The sequence below is a fragment of the Lottia gigantea genome, assembly GCF_000327385.1.
Source record: "Lottia gigantea unplaced genomic scaffold LOTGIsca_1, whole genome shotgun sequence".
NCBI lineage: Eukaryota > Metazoa > Mollusca > Gastropoda > Lottiidae > Lottia > Lottia gigantea.
Genome location: NW_008706746.1, coordinates 8,832,116 through 8,855,109, shown reverse-complemented (window position 1 = coordinate 8,855,109; position 22,994 = coordinate 8,832,116). Strand labels below are relative to the sequence as shown.

Sequence of the window (22,994 nt, the reverse complement as noted above, 5' to 3'; positions counted from 1 at the left end):
CGAGGTGTTAATTGACTCTTTAAAATATTCTATTCGTACCTGTTCTGACACTCAATGCTAGTCAACCCTAATAATACATTGTGTTACAAATTGCAGGAACCACAGATGTCTGACTAAAAATGTGAATGGTGTAAATTGAACAGTGTCCGATACGCAAATTTGTTTTAGACCTCTTTGCAATCGTTTTACTAACTATCCATGTTTAAGGGCATCGAAACATCTATCTTTCACAAATATAAGGTATTGTAGTATCACACGTCACCTCTTCAAATGTTCCAGACTTTGTGAGGACACTACACATTGGGGGACTGGGTAATCCCGTATCAGTAGTTGGATTATAGTAGAAATGTTTTCCAGCACTAGCTAACTCTGAAAGACATGGTGAATATAGTTATTTCTAAATTAACATGATTTGAAACGGAAAATTTTATTTTTAACCAAATGTAAGTACTTGTTAGTATGAACTACATGCAATTTCATCATGGAGCTTTTAAAACAGTGTCTGTCTTGCCTTAACGTTTGGAAAGACGCTTGCAGGGAAGGTAATATACGCCCACTGGCAGATTTGCTTTTGAATAAAATTCACCAGTTTCCAGCTTCTCTTGAACTTTTTGGGGCGATACTTAAAAATATTACCAAGTTTTGTCAAAATCTGGCAAGATTCGCGCCTTTCAGTGTTTAAGTGCTAAAAATTGAAAGCGTTTTCAAAAAAAAGGTCAATAACTCCTATAAAACATTTTTTGATTTTCAATAGAGTTCATCCATGGGTGATTACAAACAATCGTACCAAGTTTCGTCAAAATCAGTCAGGAATTGTGCCTTCTAGAAAGTTTACGGGCTAAAACTTGAATGTATTTTCAAGAACAAGGGCAATAACTCATACTGCATATTTTTCAATTTTTTCTGATTTTCAATAAGGTTCATCCTTGGCTGATTACAAACACTCACACCAAGTTTTGTCAAAATCTGTCAAGAATTGCCTTTTAGAGTGTTTATAGGCATTTTAAAAACAAGAGCAATAACTCATACTAAATATATATCTGATTTTCAATAGGGTTCAATAGGGTCTGGGTGATAACAAACACTCACACCAAGTTTCGTCAAGTATTACGCCTTCTAGAGTGATTATGAGCATTTAAAAAACAAGGGTTTATGAGCAATTGTGGACGAGTGACGACAATATACACCCCCATGTGGGCGAATAAAATGTATGCAAGGTTGAAGTGAATATCAGGGAATTAAACGACCAGTATTTGGAACTAAGATCAACTGGCTCCATATTTCCACCGCACTGGCTGATGAAACAAGGGAAATCATATTTGCCAGGAAGTAGAATATGAAAAACTGCGAATTTAAGTGGCCCTTGAAGTTCTGTCAATATTAAAAAAAATAGGCAATTTGTAGAAAATAGTGTCAATGTCTCCTTTTTTTATAAACGTTGACACTATTTTCTCCACATTGCCCATATTTTATTAACATTGACAGAACTTCAAGGGCCTGTGGTCGGTAGTGCGCTTAGTGATTGATTCTCCCAGATGCTACCAGTTGCCAGCAGTCGTTTAGAATACTTGATACCTGCTTAAATAATTACTAAAAGTAATCAGCACGTAATGAGAAACTTACTTGTGTTGCTATTGAGTATCCGAACTATTGTATTCAGTTTACTCTCAGTTTGTAATGTAACCAAATCTCCTCCCTCCTGCTGACAGAGTTGTATTGACTCGGTATTGTTCTTAGGTCTGGAATAATGAAATCTCAGAGCTGTTTGGTGAGCTTCATGCCATCTATATCCTTGGGTTAATATTTCTTTAGTGTCAATCCGTACTGAAACAAACACAATAATTGTATATTGATATATCGTCGGTTTATTTATAATTTGTGACTTTTTGTTATGATGGTTTGTTGCTCAAAGTTTAGGAAAAAAATATGGTTGACATGTTGGATTCTGTTTTGAAAAGTGTTGGTACCATAATTGTTATAATAAGTTTTAGATGTTGTCAAACGGGTGACTTTTACGGGATGGATTTGGGGAAAATACTACCGAACTTTGTGTTGATTCGATGTCTCTTTACTTGTCACTTTACCAGGTCAAGTATCAAGTACCAGACTTTCTGTGTTAAAAAAAACAGAAGCAGATTATTTACAATTGGTTAATGACATCCTGCCATTCCAAGCGTGCATAAAAAATCTGGGTGTGATGCTCGATTCTACATTATAAGCGCGGAGAAGAATACGAACGAGGTCTGTAGGAAATGTTATCATCAACTCAGGAACATTGGTGGTATCAGACATTACCGAATCTGCGACAGCTACACTTGTTTGCTACCTAGTAATAAGTAACATTTTCCTTTCTGAAACATACCACCGCCAGTATTACAACAAATTCTAAAGACCAATGCTAAAGAAGCTCCATTGATTGATTGTTTCGAAGTGAATCGATTATAAATCACCTCTGGGACACCTCAATGTACCACAAACAAGGGTCCAGAATAATTGAATGATTTCATTGCAAAGAAGTGCCGTCATGAAATCTAAGATCCAAAAGCATGCAAACTTATTGTTTCCGATCTTTTTCATTGGCTGCAGTTAGTGTTTGGAATAACCTACCTACCCACACACGATGTTCAAGACAAAATTGAAACCTGTTTTATTTGACTCTCGGTAGTTTTTAGACTTTTGGGACTTTTGTTTCTATACTCACTAGTTTCTGTAACAAATATGAAAAGACTAGACTTTTGTTATAGATTGGACATAAACAGAACGTGACTGTAAAATCAATAAAGATTTCATTAAACATAGTCATTACTATTTAGTGTCAGTAAGCCATTATTGTACCCTATACATGTGTTTTACAATTTCATGAGCCAGAATAATGATGACCTTTTGGTAAGAAAATCTGATTTCTTCACAAAAATCAAGTCCTCCGATATTTTCATTGTTTAATTATGCTATTTGAGAGAATAGGGTGTATTTACAAATATTTCTATAATAAAAATATCTTGACGTGCAATTGTGGAAGACCCCATGATATTCCATAGTTAAGAGAAATACTATGTAATGATAAATTCTTTATTTTGGCACAGGTGAACCTGTCCGAAACATAAGTCATCGAATCAGTGATTGTATATCAAATTATTAGCAGCAAAAATAATAGGTACAGTCATGTGATCTAATTTCGTGCTAACCTATTTTTCGCATTTGCTTGTTTTGATAAACATGGGTTTTCTCTACAATTCCAGTAGTTTCAAGCCAGATAAAATGTATTAATGTATCCTTTGACAAAATACAAAATGGCGGATTCACTTCACCAAACTTCACAATTTTTTATCGGCCGAATTTCCTTATAATCCCTTGCTGTAATCGGAATTCCAAGTGTCGACTACTATAGAATGTAGTCCAATGAATGAAGTCACGTGATCAACTAGCGGAACACAAAGTAGGCCATAATCTTATGTTGTTTCAGTGACTTTTAGCAATAAATCACGCCACGTATCTTATTTTGTCAGTCACTATTTTTTCTTTTAAATCATGGTTCTTTGAAGGAATTGTCACTACACTACTTAATTATACCGCCGGGTATCCATACAACGTGTTTTTCTCGACTTATTTATAGATCAAACATTGTACACGAAAATAGGTGACGCATGTTGCCGCCATTGTCGAGTAGGTTACTCATGAAATATGGGTCAAAGTGGGGGATTCAAAAAAAAAAAAATCGAAACAAACCAATTTTAATTATTTTGTAGAATATGCGAGGAATCATCTAAGACATAAAGAAAAAAATTCCGTTTTTTTAACTTTGACGAAATTCGATGTTGAATCCTTATATGCACGAAAATAGGTTACACCACTGTACAGAATTAAAGATATTCAAAAGAATTTTTTCAAAGGGTTCTATGCACAATATCATACAATGACTCCGTGAAGAGTTAAATTTTGGTTCAAAATCGGCTCTTACCTTCATGAACATTGAAATGATATAAATGGGGCATTATGCTTATATTGGTAGATTTTTCAAAATTTGTAGCAGGTTCTGGCACCAGCATGCAGAATGAATCGAATTTATTGTAAGATATACAAGCACATGTTTCATCCTGGACACAAAACATAGCACAGCCAATCTTGGTTTTAACGTTTAATAAAGGATCCGCTTGAGGCATTAATCCTTCCATCGGTGGAAACCGGATCGCTGTAAACCTCCGATCTAAAGACTGAATTGTACACACACACAATAACAGCAGAAACACAATCTGGAAATATTGACGACGTGACATTGTTCCGTATTTTCGCCTTTAGAGGGACAAATTTGAGAAGTTGATTTGAGTCTTGAATATAAGTTAATAGTCTTGAGAAGTACCAAAAATGTGCAAATCACAAAATTCCTTTAAATATATCTCAAACTAAGAAATGACTACCATTAAACACGCAAAGACAATACTATAAAATAAAATGAATAGTTCAATACATAAGCTAATCGTTTGTCTGAGAAGAAGATGCTTTTCTTGATTTTCCTCCAGCTACAACATGCATGTGAAAAAGCTCTTATCGAAATCAAATGAAACCGTTTATGGCATAGGTTTTCATAAACCATAATAGCCAATCAAAATCGGCTTCAAAAATGAGCTGTCAAATCAATTCGTAACAAAGTCTTTCCCAGAGTTCCTTACCTAAGAACAGACAATCGATTGGTTGAATATTTCGATTGTTTGCATAATGGCATTCTAAAGATTTTGACATGATAACATCCCAGAATGTTCAGAAATGATAAAAATCATTTCTTTTTTGTGAGGAACTGGTTTGCCATTATTTGGGAATTGATTTAGGTAGGCTACTAGAAATGTACGAAAATAGCATAATTCCTTCAAAATTATCTTGAACTAGGAATTTAAAAAGTTCTTTCAAGTTAAAATAAATCCTATGACAACCGTTCACTTTTATGAATTAGTAATATACACTGAATACTGCATGAAAGGACGTCATTTACATTTCACAAACAAGCTCTGCTTTATTACTCAAACTTTTTTAGGTGTAAAATTAATAGGCATAGTTAACTATAAAATTAAAATCCAGTCGCTCTATTCTTCCTAGATATACTTACAAAACAACCCCACCCACCTGAACTAAAGACGTGTCTAATTAAAAAATATCGAACAACAGTTTAATGGAAAAACTATAAAACTGGTACGAAGTTAACCTTTTTCTTAATTTATTGGCGACGATTCTTCATTTCAAATTAATTGTACAATTTTTGTCTTGAATGAGATCAGTGCGTTCATGAGAGTTAGTCAAATTATTTAAGTTTTACTTGGATGGAATGGTTTATTAGCATTGATTATATTATCTGATGTTATACATCTACAATTTCAACACTCACTTACGAGGAATCTGATGGTTTCCATAAACTTCAATTTTGACTAATTGACGAACTCTTTGGCTACCGTAAATGACATACAGTTTTTTCAATCGGACAAATAAAAAAAAATTCTTAAAAGCAAGACAAATAAAAAAAAGTCGAGACATATACTATTGAATTCTCGCATTCATTTACATTCCTCAATTCGGATATACTGGGTTGTTTTGCCGTCTTTTATCTTAAGCGGATACTTTCGTGATAAAGGAACAATTGTAATTCATTTAGTCTTATGTCTCTAGTTGATTGCTTGGAGACAATGGTACAAATACCACGTAACAGGTTATATGGAACGGATATCGTGGTTACTTCAGATGACAGGAATGGAATTTCTTAGAAGTATTAATAATTTAAATTTTGTTATTAGCTTAATAACAGTAAAATATTTCACCCATAAAAGACAAAATAATTCATGGATAAATTCAAACCTACACTAAATGGAATGTCTTAATAGAATATTGTTAATTTAAATTTGTGAATGCTAACAATTAAAAGGATTGTATAGAGGTTTTCTAAATTTTGTACATATTATACATTTTATATATTATTATCGGGGACACTGAAAGCATCAATGCGCATAATTCCAGTCTTCAATCAGACGTCTGTTCATGCTAAAACTAAGTGTTTGATGACGCCATTAATCACGAAATATGCTTATCACAATCAAATCCTTATATAATGAAAAAGCTGCTTTTCTTGTTTTTACTCGAGTTTACACATGGCAAAGCCTTACCTAATATCCATAAACTATTTCGTTCCGATCTAACGACAACCCTCTTAAACGTACGTCTTCTTTAACCAATCAAATATCTTCCATCTCTAGCATTTTGTGACGCGGTGTTGATCAGGTTTAGCAAAAAATCAATTTGACAAACGTCCAAGTGGCTATATTAAGAATGAATACTTATAAAAAAAAATGGAACGAAAGATTCTCCTGGTTGTAATTAGACTGTTCAGGAAGTGGAGTTATTTAGATGGTAAAACCACAGGAAAGAATCTTAAAAATCGAAACACACTGTAATCGATCGTTAACCTCTCCTCAACAGCTTCCCATCGTAGTTCTTCCTCGGTGGATTCGTAACCTATTTGAATCCAAGGCATTTAACAGTTCGATATATTACTATATAGATTTTGTATAAATGAACACAAGCATGAAACTCCTGCCACAATCAAATTTTGTAGTTGAAAAATGTGTAAATAATATTCGGTAGAGAAACTTCAGATGCATATTTTAATTTGAATGGACCTTATATTAGACAGCCATAAGAAACATTATCGCCATAAACCCTTAGAGAGCTTATCAAGTTACATTTGACGGCGATGATTAAGAAGTAAAGGTCAATCTTTTATGCATACAGGAAAACTCGATGTCAAAGAAATGCCGAAAGTACTTTTGAATGAATTGTCTGATCGACTCGTGCGAGGAAGGTCAAAAGGTCATTCCATATCTACTCGATTACTAAATATTATGACGTGTATAATTATATATAGTTTGTATAAAGGAGCTAATCTGTGCCAAGATTACGGTAATTGTATAGTATATTGTACTTGTCCGTTGGGTCTTCTACGTCCAGGTCACGTTTAAATGATCATGACGCCTCTGAGTAAGCATATAAGAACCCAGTTTCCCGTCAGTAATGTAAACTAGAAGGAATGACGTGGATAAGACTGTAAGACATTCGACTGTGCACATGGAAGTTCTTTTCAATCTCCTTCCCTGCTAATACTGGTGGTTTGGTGGATTCGAGGTAAATAAATAATATGTTTAAAACCCTTTCGGAGTTGCGGAAAATCCCATAAAGCGTGGCCAATTTTAACTAACCTTACTTCAGCCGACGACCGTCAAAATAGCTATCAGAAGCTGGCATAGTGGTAGATGTTTTATCTTCACAATGTCAAGCTATTACACCTTGACTGCCTAGCCATCACTGAAGTTTGTAAATATAATAATTTTATTGTATTGTACGCTAGCGAATTCAGCCAAACAGAGCCCATTGATTGGCTGTATTCGCCAACGTACAATACAATAAAATTGAGAAGAGGTATTGGACTTAACATTTATTTGAAATTGCTTCTATACTGTAACAAATGTGTGTCTGTGGCCACTTTACTGCCTTTAAAGGTTTTTGGACCCATACCCCAATGCTATTAGGACTTTTCGACTCAACATAGAAAATATAGAGTCAGACGATTTCGGATTACAAGACAAGGATAAACGTTATGATATTCGTTATACCTTATCCCAATAGTGGCAACTTTATCTCTACTTAGTGGGACTATATCTGGGTATCTCAAGGTAAGACACTTGCTATGTACTTTATCACTGTCATAAGTGGGATGGCAGACACCATAAAACCTACTCTAAAAAGCACTGACCACGGCATCAGACAATTTTTCATTCTAAGATTCTAACCTGTTTCGGCACCGATCGCTTTGAAAATGCCGACTATGAAGTTACATGGGAAAAAAGTTACCTATGTAATGCACGACTTGAACCTTTTGTACTTGATGCAAAGAATTTTTATGATGTGACTCAATGGATTTCATAGAAACAAACTTACCATAATATATAACCAGTGGCGGCGCCAGTTGGAGATTTGCCCCCTAGAAAAATGCTTTGCACCCCTACTTGTACCCCAACATTATTTTTAACAGATAATGAAATATTATTTTTAAGGGTATTTGCCGCAAAATCAATTCAATTTTCAAAAATTTTCTTGGGAGAACCCTCTCAGGCTCTCCAATGAGTTGCCGCATTTGAATTTCGCCTCAACAGTTGTCTCCCCATTTCAGTTTGGCCCCTATTTTTACCCCTAGTCTCGGGAGGCTAGCGCCGCCACTGTATATAACATTGCCTTACCTCAACTGAATTATATAAGGTGACAGTAAACAGGTTTTAACCTCGTTGATGAAAGCAGACAATATAGATACAGGACTAAAAATATTGATATAGCTATTTCTTTCAGAATCTGTGTTGTTTTTTCAGTATTCTGAACAATGGAGATTAAACTTGTGTTTCTCGTGTTTGGAATAATAGCATTTCATATTCACCACGCTGATGGTAAAATTTTTTTTTTTCGCCTTCCCTGTACTTGTTTGCATGTAAAAAGTCATCTTCACAATTACGTAATAGCTTGAAGTGGTGAAGATGGGGTCATGGGTTGGGTTTATGGTTTATGGTGTAGCGTGCATTTACAAAATGGATCATTCTGAGAATGTCGAATCTTGAAAATGCAAATCAAAGAAAGATGTAAATCAGTTGAGATGACCCTTCCAATCCATCTTCCATAAATTTCAGATATTAATATTTCTTGGCATATTTTCCAGTTGTCAGTAGGTTACAGGGATTTTCTCGCATTTCAAGTTTTGATCAATGTAGCGTTGTAATTGTACTAAAGTGTCCTCCGATCCTGTTCAGCAAAGTGAGCCTTCTACAGAAAACCAATAGATGAAATATTAAGATTTCAACTATTTTAGTCAGAATGTACGACGAATGTTATATTCGGTAGGCCTGCTGCTGATATGCGATGGCACATTTACTGAGACACAAAAAGTTTGCATAAAGCCAATTCGAGCAGCAAAATTTAAAAAGATCGTAAGTAGGATTTTAAAACTGTTTATATGTATCATTTTGCACCATTCCAATAGTCAATCAGACGTCTGAGATTCCTGCAAATTTCACTAAAACTAATTGCTATATAATGCGATAGTGACTTCATCAAACGTTTAGTTTAGAATATTGAAATGGTGCATATTGATACCAACAGTGCCCCAACACATATCCTTAATAATCCCTTTAAAATCATGGAATCATACTTCTCCAATATACAGGTGATGCCAGTATGAATCTCAAGGTGTTAGTCAAGGACTATTTTGAATGGAGGATGTCGGAGAAGCCCGAACAATCGACTTATAAATCTTTTTCTAAATACAATGATATACTGGATTCAATGAAGGAATCGGGGTTCGAAATTACTAAAGTAAGTAAGAAAACTGGAAATTTAGTTCATGGTTACGAATATCTAATGAAATAAAATGATATTACAATATTCGATCTTTTCATTCTGATCCATTTGTCCATGATTTGTCGAAATCTAAAAACGGGTCTACATGGTACACTTTGATTGGTTGACAATATTCATTTGAACGGAATTGTTGTAGACAACTTGTTAGATTAAAATGGAGACGACAAATATCAGAAAATTAAAAACGAAATTAAAATTGTCACTAGACAGTGATAACCCTCACCACTTCTTCAGGGTGAATGTTTCGAAATACGACATTTGCCTCGATTTTACGAGATTCTTCTCTATATCGAGTTCTTTGGAATTTACACCAAAAATACTGTTAAAGTAGGTAAGACAAGACAAGTCCTTTATTCAATAGATTGGTTGGATATCAAATTAACCGGAACAAAACATACATAAAAATTTTGTCAGATCATTGACGGTAAAAAGTGTCATCTGCAGAAAAAACAGCACGCAACAATCACTATTGTAATGTTGTTTGACTGAGATGCATGCCAAAATTATGATACTGTGCATGTTTAATCCGTCAGGCTTTGACGGATGTCTGTTTTAAACATGTTTCACGAGGCATTGAAATCTATCCCTTGTAACCTCATATAATAGAGAAATTACAAACATTCAGTCATTATTATTGTTTTGTTACACATTTATTCCAGAACCGAACCGAGGTATTCCTGACAGGACTAAGGGGAATAACTCGTGATGAATTAAGTCAACAAGAGAAAATAAGCTATGATATTTTAGAAAACATGTTGACGACTTTTTTAGATGGTTATAAATGGAGATAGTAAGATTCTATTTGTTATTAAATGTTGTAAACCTACCATCGTTCCATTTGCATAGAGCGAGCAAAGGACCATTCGGATCTGTTAAAGCCTATGATCAGATCTCGATAGCTTTGAAGAAACTAACAGATTGTCATCTTCTCAATGTCAAGACGAACGTCGTCTTATACCTTGACTGCAATAGCCACCTTTTTTGTTGTATCGCAGAAGTGAGAAAATGCAGCGAGTTGATCGGATTGTACATAAAGCGATACAGCCAATCAGAGGCCTCAACAGTCTATAAGCAATAAGCAGTGGAGTTTCTAGGAGAAATTAGTTGATGGGGCGAGCAGGGGGCACAAAATTTTCTAGGGAGCCACAGGCTATTCTTTTACTATGATAATTGTTAATAATTTTGAAAATAGGGGGCCAAAGCAGGGCCAGCCTCTGCTCCCCCCGTAAAAACGCCACTGACAATAGGCCATAATGATTACAGTCCCAATCAAATCGCTGCATTCTATGATACAAGAAAAATTGCTATTGCAGCCAAGGTGTAAGACGGATTTGCTCTGTCGTGTCTGATGTAAACACTTACATACCCAAGAGCCATTGAGTCAAGCTTCACGAAATATCAACGGAAGATTATCTCAATATTCCAACTATCTGATTGGTCAATGGTTGATTTAAAATCGAACTGTATCAACCAATTTGATTCCTGTATTTTCCAAATCTTTCGCAAATCTTGTTTAAACAGACATGGAATGTCTTTTGATTGAAAACCAAACTTCCCAATGCATGAAACTTAAAGAGGATAGCCAGCAAAATGTAACTTTCAAATCTAATCAGAATATATAATTCTTTTTTTTACAGTTATAATACTATAAACCCGATGAACCTTTTGGACGGTCCTCAGTATAATCCTTCTCACTTCCATAAAAGTTTCCCCTTTGATACAGTTGGAGACTTCGAAAACTACGTGGCCAGACTTCAAAGATTTCCAAATCAGGTATTTTTTATGGTTTTATAAACGTTAAAACACTCCACCTTTAAAGGGATTGTACAGAGGTTTTCTAAATATTTTATGTGTATCGGGGACACTGATAGCGTCATTTTATACCAATTTTCAATCGCGAAGGGCCTTGCTGATATAAAGTCCGATGGTGCAAATTGATGCTATTGGTGTCCCCGATACACATAAAAAAAATTAGAAAACCTCTTTACAGCCCCTTTAAGGCTCTGCTAGGGCTCTAGGTTCATTAGGCTCAGCTTTACGAAAACTGCTGAGTGTTGCTGAATGATAGAGTTAGGGTGGGCTTTTCATTAGTATCACACACGTGTACCACCATATTTAATTATAGAAATCAAGGTCGTAGCTCTTTCCAAATTAAAATGAAGAAAATTGGGGTCTTGGTAGAATTGAAATATATAATTAAAAAAAGGCTTGGTCGTCGTTTTGCCTCATTCCCCTCCATTACCTTTCTGTATAAAAACTTGATACCCAACTGTCAACTTAAAGGTATACTACCTCTTAGGATGACTAAAATGTTGAATTGGGCAAAATAAGTTTTTGCCCATCAGTGGACTACTGGACTATACAGAGAATCCCTATATAATCCAATAAATCCATTAAAACTAAGAAATAATTCATTAACTAAGTAATTGTAAAGCATGCTTAGAAGCGTTTTTCAATATACATTTAGTTCCATAAATATATCGTCTAAATTCTATTCTTTAATCATGGCACCTGGTAAGTCCAACTGATGAATATATACACTTGTGGACCTAGTTTGAAACTTCAAATTGTATGTCCATTTTAAGGTAGTTTCCTTTTAAAAAGAGTGATGCATAAATGGTTGATATCTCTGAATCATTAAATTTCTTTATGACATACATAAAGGTTTAAATATTCTGGGTTTAAATTTTAATGATATGAAAACTTTGAACTTTAAGTTAAAACATTTGCAAGTGTCCTTGATATTGATTACATTTCTTAACATGTTTTCATCGACTTCTTTTCATTTTGGAATTTTGCCGTGCTTGAGGAACCAAACGTTGACTTGCACTTAATATCAAATTCATGACTCGGTGTAATATTCTGTTCAGGTGAACTTTTTTTACGCACCACTTATCTAGTTCTTAGCGACATACATAAGATATTTAAGAAGAAGTATCTTTTTGTCATTTGAAAGTTTAATGCTCTTTTCAATTGAATGGGAGACGCGGTGGCTCAGTGAGTTAGACGCTTGCTCGCTAACCTGAAGGTCCAGGGTTCAATCCAGGCATAGGTCGAGATAATACCTTCGGACTTTTCAACCTGGTTTCCTCCAGGTAAGAGGGGCTGACAAGGAAAAAGCGTCTAGTCGTTCGGATGGAACAATAAACCGAGGCCCCATGTGCTACAGGCTATGCACGTTAAAAATCCCTCCACAAAGAAATCGAAAAAGAGCAGGCTAATGCCACTGTCCTGGCAAAATTTCCCTCATTGCACCCTGCACGGCGTTCCCCGTCTTAATTAGCCCACATGGCGCAGAAAAGTAGGACGTAAAACTCCATTCATTTAATTTCATTTCAATTGAAGGTTCGCTTGAAGTACATTCAATACATCGTATATTATATAAAGTAGGGCGGAATCAGACTCAAATTTACCTTTTTATCAAGTTTCCCGAAATTTTGACAAATTGTGATCTGCATTTGATATGGGGCCGAGTCAGAATTTTCAAAAGTGGGTTCACAGGCAGATTCCCTTTATTATATGAAGGAAGAGGGAGGGGCAAACCGGCCAGTCTTTTTTTTCTGGGGTGAGAGGGGAGTGGGATCAAGGTCTCCCTGCCCCCCCTGGCCCCATAGTAGAACATAGAATAGTCTCTTTAACTGGGTATGTAGGTTTTGAGTGTTATTTTATTTTTTTATTCTAGCTGGATGAGATCATTACTTTGTTTAATTTATCTATATCTAAACAAACCACTTATCATGCTGTATCTTTGGTAAGTATAATAATAATCCTACCTAGATCTTGCATCTGTTCATAATATCACCCCATACAGACGTCACAATGTCGTTAAACCGACGTATTCAGTCAAAATGCTCAGGGGCTATCAAGTTATAGGTCTATCAATTTCTCTCCTCCGCTTCAAAAAAAGAAATCTTACGATAAAATTTGTCGTTAATTAAGTGTTAATTTTATAATTTTTTAAATACTGATCACATAAACGATCATTCCCAAATACAGTCATTTATCTAGTTCATACGGTACAGAATTACGGAAGCGTATTAGGGCCATTCATTTTTTTGGGGAATTTTCAAGTTAGTATGTTGAATTTTCAAGTTAGTATGTTGAAGTTACTAACTTGAAAATTCAAGTTACTAACTTGAAAACTCAGTTACTAACTTGAAAATTCAAGTTACTAACTTGAAAATTCAACATAATAACTTGAAAATTAAAGATACTAACACATACTAACTTGAAAATTCAAGATACTAACTTGAAAATTCAAGTTACTAACTTGAAAATTCAACATACTAACTTGAAAATTAAAAAAAAAAAAAAAAATTGAATGGCCCTAATACGCTTCCGTACAGACCGGTAGTCAGTCTTGATTGTTCGAAGGGGCAAGTAATATATATGGAGGAGCAATGGTGAATGGTGTTTAATAATGACATTGGTCGCTTGTCAGATTTTTTTCAGGGAGGCAATGCATTTTTTCGAGATTGTCCCCTATCTTTCGGTGGCAGTTTCATATTGGTGGCAAATTTACATTGACTACAATGTTAAAGATGGTATTGATATTTTCTATTGCAGACTCTAGTATTTAATCAGATAGATAAAATCTGTCCAGTTCCCACTAACTATTCAATAAAGTGTGGTTATTTTACACCGTTTGTAAAGTCTATAGACCATATACATATATCATCAGAGAAAAGGTACTTGTATCCTTGTTTTTGTCTCTCACCCTCCCTTTGAACTTTACTGGTGCTAATGATTAAGCTTATACATGTTACTTAGTGGTAAGCGTTGTACACCGATGCATGCACCTATTAGAGCTTTAATCTTGCCTTTAAATCTCGGGATTCGGGCTGTGAGAGCGCAAGAATATTTGTTTGTATTAGGTTTATAGAAGTATTAATGTCATATTAAAGTTCAAGCATTGTTATCATTGGTTAACACACAAACTCATAACAACTAGCCAATGGACATTTTCATGGCGATTTAAGGAATTAGACGCCCTCTTTCTTGCTCAGAATACTCGATCCCTTCACTGCTTTAATCTTGATTTCCTCTCCTCCATGTCATGTGGAACCGCTAGGATGTGAGAGCATTTGGGAATTGAGTAGACTAGGCAAGATGTTCCTCACTGCACACTGCATTGTGTTGTATCTCTTTCTTAGATTAAATGGAAGCTGAAAAGTGGGATGTCAAGTTATTGAAGTTATTGTCACTTAACTTTACAGAGCTCATATACCAAACAATCCTCTTACACACAGCCCTGCGTCTTCACCATGTCTTGCCTAAATCCCCGAGATTTTCTCGATTATATGATTAAATTTCTTTTTCTTTCTATAGAGAAGATTTAATATCGAGAGCTAAGATAGCTATAGATAGCATTGTCTCAAAATATCAAGAAGTGAAGACATTCTTACAAAGTGTAAGTTAGATTCTTTTCTTGTCTGAGATCGTCGCAGATAAATCATCTAACGGTCTACCGTTAAAATTCAACTAGCACTCTGCAACAGCCTTAATTCCATGGATTGCCGAATGATAAACCATGACACTACCAGCAAAGCGAAACAATCAGATGGCGAACATGCTTGGAGTCCGCAAATGACTAAGTACAACAAAAACCACTTACATGCCCCACCTACTCTCAATATTGAGGGATTTATCATCAAACACATATTATTTGATGTTATGACAATCATTTTGTTGAGAACTCATGAAATCAGATGATAAAAATCCCTACAATTACCCCTTTTTTCAGGAGTACCTACCAAACACTAGAAAACATTATGGTGTATTAAATCTTGAGAATGGTAGAGAGTATTATCAAGCTTGTTTAAAATGGTATTTGTCATTAGATTTGACCCCCGAAGAAGTTCATCAATTAGGTCTGAGAGAGGTTGAGAGGATACAAAGCGAGATGATGAAGGTAGGAATAACGTTTTCAATTCACCAATGAAATATGACTATGGTTATCAGATCTGATGTCACATAGACGTATTCATATCGAGAAGACTTTAGAACAGTTGTAATTCTCACATGAAATCAACCATGTGTATCTGATAGATAAAGACGGATTCCTATCGAGCAAGACTTTGGAATGTAATGAATTTGCACTGGAAATCGACCGAAACAGGTTTGATAAGTGCACAAGATGACGGCGTTTGGAATTAAAGGTGCCCTCACATCATAGCGATTACCACTTGCGTATGGTTGCGAATAATGAAAGTGGTCACGAGTACCGAAACCAAATCACAACTCAGTTGCATGAGAATTGCGTTCGAAACTTTTTACCGCTCTTATTCATATTCGCAGCCATACACAAATCATGATCCCTGGGAGGCCCCTTTGAATTCACTCGAAACAGATTTTCTGTATAAATGGATGTTTAATTGAAGTTTATCTATTTTCAGATTGTGGAGAGAAATAATTTCAATGGAACGGTGTCTGAATATTTCCTTTTTCTGAAAAATGACAGCAGCATGTTCTTCAACACATCGGTAAGAAGCTGCTGGGATGAATTTTTACTTCATATACTTATATGACGTTCTTGAATAGGTGTTGAAACTTTAAACTGAAAAACCTAGTCGAGGATTTAGCTCAACCAGGCTTTCCGAAAGGGGGCACAAAATATTGTAGTGCAATGTAGATGTGTTCGCTTTGCAATATTTCTAATCAAACCTCTAATTACAAACCAAGTTACAGATTGGAATCTATTGTTTCAAGGGAACGATAAACGTTCTGCTAAATGTAACTTTTCCTTTTCGGCCACCAAATACTTTATAAATCATTGCATTGCTTGGGTCCCTCTTTTTAATCACATTATGGTCCTTTCTTACTTAGGCTGAACACGTTAAATATCCCTCCACAATTGGGAATCGATTAAGAGCAAGCTAATGCCGCTGCGAAATTTCCCTTATTGCACCCTTCATGGAAAACCGTCTTCATTAACCAACATGGTGAAGAAAAGAAGGACGTAAAACATCATTCATTTTCAGTTCATTTCCTTTCTTATATAATTAAAGCTACCATGTTCGTGTAAAACTAAAATTCAGTTGACATAATACTTCCATCGACCCTAATCCTTTTCTCCCCTTCCCTAACATCACACAAGATAAGAATTATCTCAAGAAAATAATCTTATATATATTTACTTTCAGGAAGCAATGCTCAAGTCTTACAGTGACATGATTCATAACCAGATCGATCCACTGTTGCCCAAACTGTTTAAAAAACTCCCTAATCTTCCTATAGTGTAAGTCAATTGTCTTAAGGTCAAAATCTGAATATTCGAAATACATTTTTATAAAGTGGAAAACCTCGACTTCCTCGTACTCTGGTATATATAAGTTGCTACTGTCGATAATAAATCCCCAAATCACAGAGATCCCCTGGTTGTGCAAGCGAAGTATTTTCCATTTCCATTATTTGTTTCTATATAATTTATGACTAAACAAACCATGTCCTAACGAAACCAAAAATCCCAAACAACATATTGGCGAAACATCGGTTGAGGCTAATGAACGTATAAGTCAGTAAGAATGAACGTATAAGTTAAGTAAGTATTTCATAATGAAAAGTAATATCAGGTGTCTAGAAGAATAAGCATACCATTCAATCCGCCATGTTCTTAGAAATGAAAACTTGAGATTGAAAAGTCCCAGTATTTTAAATCAAATACTTATCTTATTTTGCAGTACTCATTTGTACGGAAGCGTATTAGGGCCATTCATTTTTTTTTTTTTTTTTTTGAATTTTCAAGTTAGTATGTTGAATTTTCAAGTAAGAATGTTGAATTTTCAAGTTAGTAACTCGAATTTTCAAGTTAGTAACTCGAATTTTTAAGTTAGTAACTGGAATTTTCAAGTTAGTTACTTGAATTTTCAAGTTAGTTTCTTGAATTTTCAAGCTAGTATGTTGAATTGTCAAGCTAGTATGTTGAATTTATTAAGTTGAATTTTCAAGTTAGTATGTTGAATTTTCAAGTTAGTAACTTGAATTTTCAAGTTAGTATCTTGAATTTTCAAGTTAGTATCTTGAATTTTCAAGTTAGTATCTTGGATTTTCAAGTTAGTATCTTGGATTTTCAAGTTAGTATCTTGAATTTGCATGTTAGTATCTTGAATTTAGTAACTTGAAAATTCAAGATACTTCCGTACATTTGGATACTTAAGTGTAATATTTTTTTCAGGGTGAAGGCGATGACGTCAGATGGTCCGGGAGGAATGTATTCTTCTGGGTCTGCTGATGGAACTCATCCTGGTATCTTCTGGGCTAATGTTCTCCGACCTCAAGAATTGTAAGATTTGTTTTAATCATCGATCCAATCAGAATAGTTAAAATACAGATCTAACTTCACCACAATTATGACGTACAGATCGCAAATACCATTCAAGTTGAATTGTTTTCTCTTGGATAACAAAACAATTGACTTCAAAATGGAAACAGTTTCGTCATTTTCTTCTTGTAATTTAAGTCTTGAATATATGTAAATAATCTTCAGAAGTACTAGAAATGCACGAAAATCGCACAATTCCTTCAAAAATATCTCAGATTTCTTTTTCTATTTCTATAGAATCGAATATGTATTTCTATATATGACTCGTCTTTTTTCTAACGCGAATAATCCTGGATACACATGCATTAAAAGGCTCAAATTTCGACGGTGAGCTGTGAACACTATTACTGATATGTGCAGTTAAAAATTCACCAAGTCTAAGTTAAGTCTGTTTTAAAAAAAATGGAGCATATGTTGCTTTAAGTGTTTCAATACACAGACAAAGGATAGAAATTGACTGTAAATGAAACATATTGACCTACAATAATCCTGAAATAGAATGTGAAATACTTGTGTTTTTATTGTCGATTTTGCCATAATTAGTCGTTTACCCAATATACAATTCTGCATTTGTGCACTATTTCTAGTCCTAAAATAACGATGTTACCACTAGCTTTACATGAAGCATCTCCCGGTCATCATCTACAGGTATATTCTACCCGATCAAATATTACCATATATTTCAAGCTAAATAGCAATATACTCCAAGCTATTTAACCACATACCCAAAGCTATATAACCATATACTCCGAGCTATTTAACAATATATTTCCAAGCTATATAAATTATTCTAAGTTATATAACCTTACACTACAAGCTATATACTCTAAGCTATATAACTATATACTCCAAGCTATTTAACCATGTACTCCAAGCTATTTAACCACATACCCCAAGCTATATAACCATATACTCCAAGCAATATAACCAGATTACCTGTATAACCATAAACTAAATAGCCATATACTCCTAGCTAAATTACCATATATTCCAAGCTATATAACCATATACCCCACGCTATATAATCATATACTGCAAGTTATATAACAATATACTCTAAACTATATAACCATATACCCAAAGCTATATAACCATATACTCTAAGCTATATAACCATGTACCCCAAGCTATATAACCATATTCTTCAAGCTATATTACCATATATTCCAAGCCATATAACCATGTATTCCAAGCTATACAACCATGTACTCCAAGCTATATAACGATTTTCTTCAAGCAATGTAACCATATACTCCAAGCTATATTACCTTGGTCAAAACTATATAACCATACACTCATAGTCATAACCGTGTACTCAAAGCTACATATACTCTAGGACTATTTAACCGCTATATAACCATTTACCATAAGCGATATAACCGTATACTCTCAGCTATATAACCGTATACTCCAAGCTATATAACCATATACTCCAAGCTATATAACCATATACTCCAAGCTATATAACCATGTACTCTAAGCTATATAACCATATACTCCAAGCTATACAACCATGTACTCCAAGCTATATAACCATATACTCTAAGCTATATAACCATATGCTCCAAGCTATATAACCATATATACCTAGCTATATAACCGTATACTTCGAGATATATGATTATACCATCCAGTATGTATTTTATCTTAACATAAATCATTGTAAAAAACATGGTATAGCACCAGTTTTTAATAACAAAGTACATTGTGTTATACCATATATTCCCTTGTATTGTTTTTTGTTATACGTGCTTTCCGCTTCTAAATGTCGTTTAAATCTGATGTAACAGAGTAAGTAGGCCAAAGCGACACAATTCAAGCGTACAGTTTATAAAAAAAAAAGATATCCATAATTTCTTATGTATCCATTTAATCAGGCCCCCACAAATTGCATAGAAATTAGGGAATAAGGATTGGCTTTAAGTGAAGTTAAAAAATTATAATTATTTATAATCTTATCAAAGATATAAGTTTGTCTTGAACCCTTTTCTTCTTACAGTTCAGTTATAATAAATTTATCGACTCTCCAGATTTTAGAAGTAAAATGGAATCAAGTTATTTATACAAAGTTCCAGTTGCTTTCCCAAGATATACAGCATCCACTGAGGTAAATACTATAACCCAAGTTATATTTCTCATTGCAGATAACTGCCATAGTTTCTAACTCATTTGGTTGCTAGTAGGACAACATGATTTCACATTGAAATGTCAGCAGAGACATGTGTCTCCCAGGATGGAACCATTCTGTCAATAGGTAAAAAGAAGAAATAGATGAAACCCACAAAATCAGATCCACTAGTTATTACAATGGATACAGACAACAAAACTCAATTCAATTGACATAGAGTTAGTTTCATAGAAATGTCGTGTCCATAACCATAACTGACCATTGTGAGTGTCAATCATACATAGTTTAAAAATTTAGTCTAAAATGTTGTAAACAGGTCTGGTCTTAATTTATTCCCGAATAATGATATTATTATTGAATATTGATTATCATTACTATTATTATAATCATCATAATTATCTTTTGTTAATTCTTTTCGAGGGGTGGGCATTATATGCTGAATCACTAGGACATGAGCTTGACCTGTACAAAACAGATCCTGAACTGTAAGTCTTTTAATGTAGAGTTTTTTTTCCCTTCATATCTTACCTCTTCAACAGATTCTGTGGTCTTTTGAGGGGCAGTGAAGTCTTACTATTTTATACCTCAAACACTATCTTCATGCCATCGTCTCATCAACACGTTCGAAACTACATTAGTTTTCACTCATCCCTTTAAAACGAATCCAGATTTATCTAGTAGATACATAGAAGTATATACATGCACAACATTTTTAAGAATTAACATTTGACATACTACACCTTTAAACGAGGATGTGATTTGCTTATGCACATTGTACGCACTAAAAACGCATTTGCAGTTGAAATCGGAAAGGGTGTTATACATGGATAACAACTTCTACAAGCAGCAACTGATTAAATTTGGTCTCACTGCATTATATATCTCAAGGTATTAATCAACTACACCAAGCTAACATATTTAAAATTGTTTATACTCAGAGTTATCAAGTCTAATGCAAGTAAATAAATTTTTCAGATTAGGGCGTTACAGTTCTGAGATGTTTCGAGCCTGTAGACTGGTTGTTGACACTGGCATACATTATTACAAGTGAGTATGGGATCGGAATCATATAATTCTATGGAATCATCGCACAATTATATGTACTTCCGGTAGGATAGGTTGTTGCTGTTGGCCCATTCAGATGGGTGAGTGGTATTCAATATCAGCTGCGTAAGAGTCTCTGACGACATTGGCGTTTGTAAGGAATGGGGGCATGCCGATTTCAAATTTCTTTTCATTGAGTTCTTAAATGCTTGGTGCTGTTTGTCCAGTTAATGATTCATAGAACGCCACTGACTACCGAGTTACAGGAAACAAGCACAGGTACTTGGAAAAAAGGTATTAGCATACCTAATCCGATTGATCAATCGTGGTTTATACGTGACAAATGCATTTCTGTGTTATTTTAGCTGGACAAAAGAAGAGGCAATAGAGTATTTTTTGAATTATACGCTGCAGGCCAGGGCCGATCTTGAAGTGGAAATAGATCGTTATGTCACTTGGCCTGGACAAGCTTGTTCTTACAAAATTGGTGAATTGAAGATTAAAGAACTCAGAGAGAAAGCTACAAAGGAACTAGGTTGGTACATGCATACCATTTCGATCCATTTTCATTAGCTACACATTCTGTTTAGTCTACTGTGAGACAATGGAGAATCCATTTTAAACAGATTACACAGACAATGTCTTTTGTGCGTGTAAGGCTTCAGTGTTAATCAGTATTACTGCAATAAAAATAAACGTTGTTCCCATAGTTGTCACTTCCTTTCAACCATCTTCTTCTAAGGAATAAAATAAGTTTAGATACTTCCAAGCTCATTGATTAATAATAATGCTATTTTGATGTTAATAGGGTAGTTTTTTCACTCGAAGGTTCGTGTTATATCGTTACAGGTGCCAAATTTGATATCCGAGACTTTCACACATTTATAATGGAAGGTGGAATAGTTCCTTTAAATCTACTGGAGAGAAATGTTAATGAATGGATCAAAAAACGACTTGCTGAAGAGACCAAACCCGGCAAACCGGAACCTGGACCCACGTGTTCAGCACCGAATCAATTACCATTTCATCATTTATTCATTGTGTCTTTCCTTTCCTGTCTTTCAATTTTATCTCTGTTTTAATCTAGTGTTTTATATTTCATGTTACTTTGTGCTATAATAGTATTCTATATATAATCGCATATCATAATCATTATTGTTTTGTTTTTTCGTCATGTTCTGTTCTATTGTAAGGTAGGTAATTAGACGACAGGTTTACAGTCGCTTCCAGCGGACGCTGATCGCCAATTAGGTAGTTGTCATAGTAGTTGGTAGCTGTATTAGTTCAAATTGAATTAGTCTGTGCTATTTGGTAGTTGATAAGTTCTGTTATAATCTGTTCGGGTTTAAAAATACTAACACGCTACGCTATACTAGGGGATACAGCCAATCAAAGCCCTTGACAGGCTCGCTAGCGTACAATCCAACCATATCGCTGTATTTACAATTTACAAATTTCCACGATACGGCAAAGGTGGCTATTGCAGTCAAGGTATTAGACGCAGTTTGTAACAGACAATGTGAAGATGACATGCGAGCAGCAAAACAATGGTAATTTTTGAAGGATCTAGAATATACAGGTCTGGAATTTTTTAGGCAGATATCTTTTATCCCAAGCAAGGTGCAGTTCACCATTTAGAGATTTGCCTTATTTAATGAATTTCACGCACCTAGAAGGTCAAACATTTGTATGTAATATAATATATTAAAAGCTTGTTAAATTTCTATAGTCTTAAATTATGTTGTTGAATTCAAAACACATGTTGACCATTTGTAAAAAGACTGACATTCAGTTGTAGTAGACATTAATCCGAGAAACTCAGACTTAAACCATTTGATGGCAAAAAATCTGGACTATTTAAATTGTCCTAGGAGAAACTAAAATTGAACTTTGTCCTAGGGTGAACTCAAATTGTAATTGGAGCCTGTCCTAGGACAATTTTAAATTGGACTTTGTCCTAGGGGGATTTTAAATTCTCCTAGATTTTAGTTTCTACTGTGACATATATATATGGTAAAATTATCTAAACTGTATAAATTTGATAAACTCTGATTGATAACTATTACA

At 34.6% G+C, this 22,994-nt stretch overlaps 2 protein-coding genes across 2 annotated transcripts; one reads left to right on the top strand and one right to left on the bottom strand.

The window, feature by feature from the left end:
* Nucleotides 1–220: 220 nt before the first annotated feature.
* LOTGIDRAFT_152529 (hypothetical protein) lies at nucleotides 221–4,274 on the bottom strand (the record flags this gene model as incomplete). Its single annotated transcript, XM_009045958.1, has 3 exons — nucleotides 221–369; nucleotides 1,624–1,824; nucleotides 3,959–4,274. 3 exons carry the CDS (start codon nucleotides 4,272–4,274, stop codon nucleotides 221–223), a joined length of 666 nt encoding a protein of 221 aa, XP_009044206.1.
* A 3,388-nt stretch (nucleotides 4,275–7,662) lies between these two features.
* On the top strand, nucleotides 7,663–22,663 carry LOTGIDRAFT_203016 (hypothetical protein). The gene is made up of 18 exons (XM_009045957.1): nucleotides 7,663–7,706; nucleotides 8,397–8,471; nucleotides 9,242–9,390; nucleotides 10,095–10,225; nucleotides 11,073–11,208; nucleotides 13,118–13,186; nucleotides 14,002–14,123; nucleotides 14,764–14,845; nucleotides 15,179–15,346; nucleotides 15,831–15,917; nucleotides 16,578–16,672; nucleotides 17,609–17,716; nucleotides 18,343–18,403; nucleotides 19,755–19,862; nucleotides 20,304–20,368; nucleotides 20,859–20,930; nucleotides 21,293–21,462; nucleotides 21,777–22,663. Exons 2-18 carry the CDS (start codon nucleotides 8,408–8,410, stop codon nucleotides 22,007–22,009), a joined length of 1,920 nt encoding a protein of 639 aa, XP_009044205.1. The 5' UTR covers nucleotides 7,663–7,706; nucleotides 8,397–8,407; the 3' UTR covers nucleotides 22,010–22,663.
* Nucleotides 22,664–22,994: the final 331 nt, after the last annotated feature.

What these genes read in the sequence shown, in the direction of transcription:
- LOTGIDRAFT_203016 (XM_009045957.1), top strand. Translation starts at nt 8,408, where the DNA reads ATGGAGATTAAACTTGTGTTTCTCGTGTTTGGAATAATAGCATTTCAT. An exon ending in CTCCCTAATCTTCCTATAGT is followed by an intron (nt 16,673 to 17,608) that starts GTAAGTCAATTG and finishes TATTTTTTTCAG; the next exon opens with GGTGAAGGCGATGACGTCAG. An exon ending in GTTCTCCGACCTCAAGAATT is followed by an intron (nt 17,717 to 18,342) that starts GTAAGATTTGTT and finishes CACTATTTCTAG; the next exon opens with TCCTAAAATAACGATGTTAC.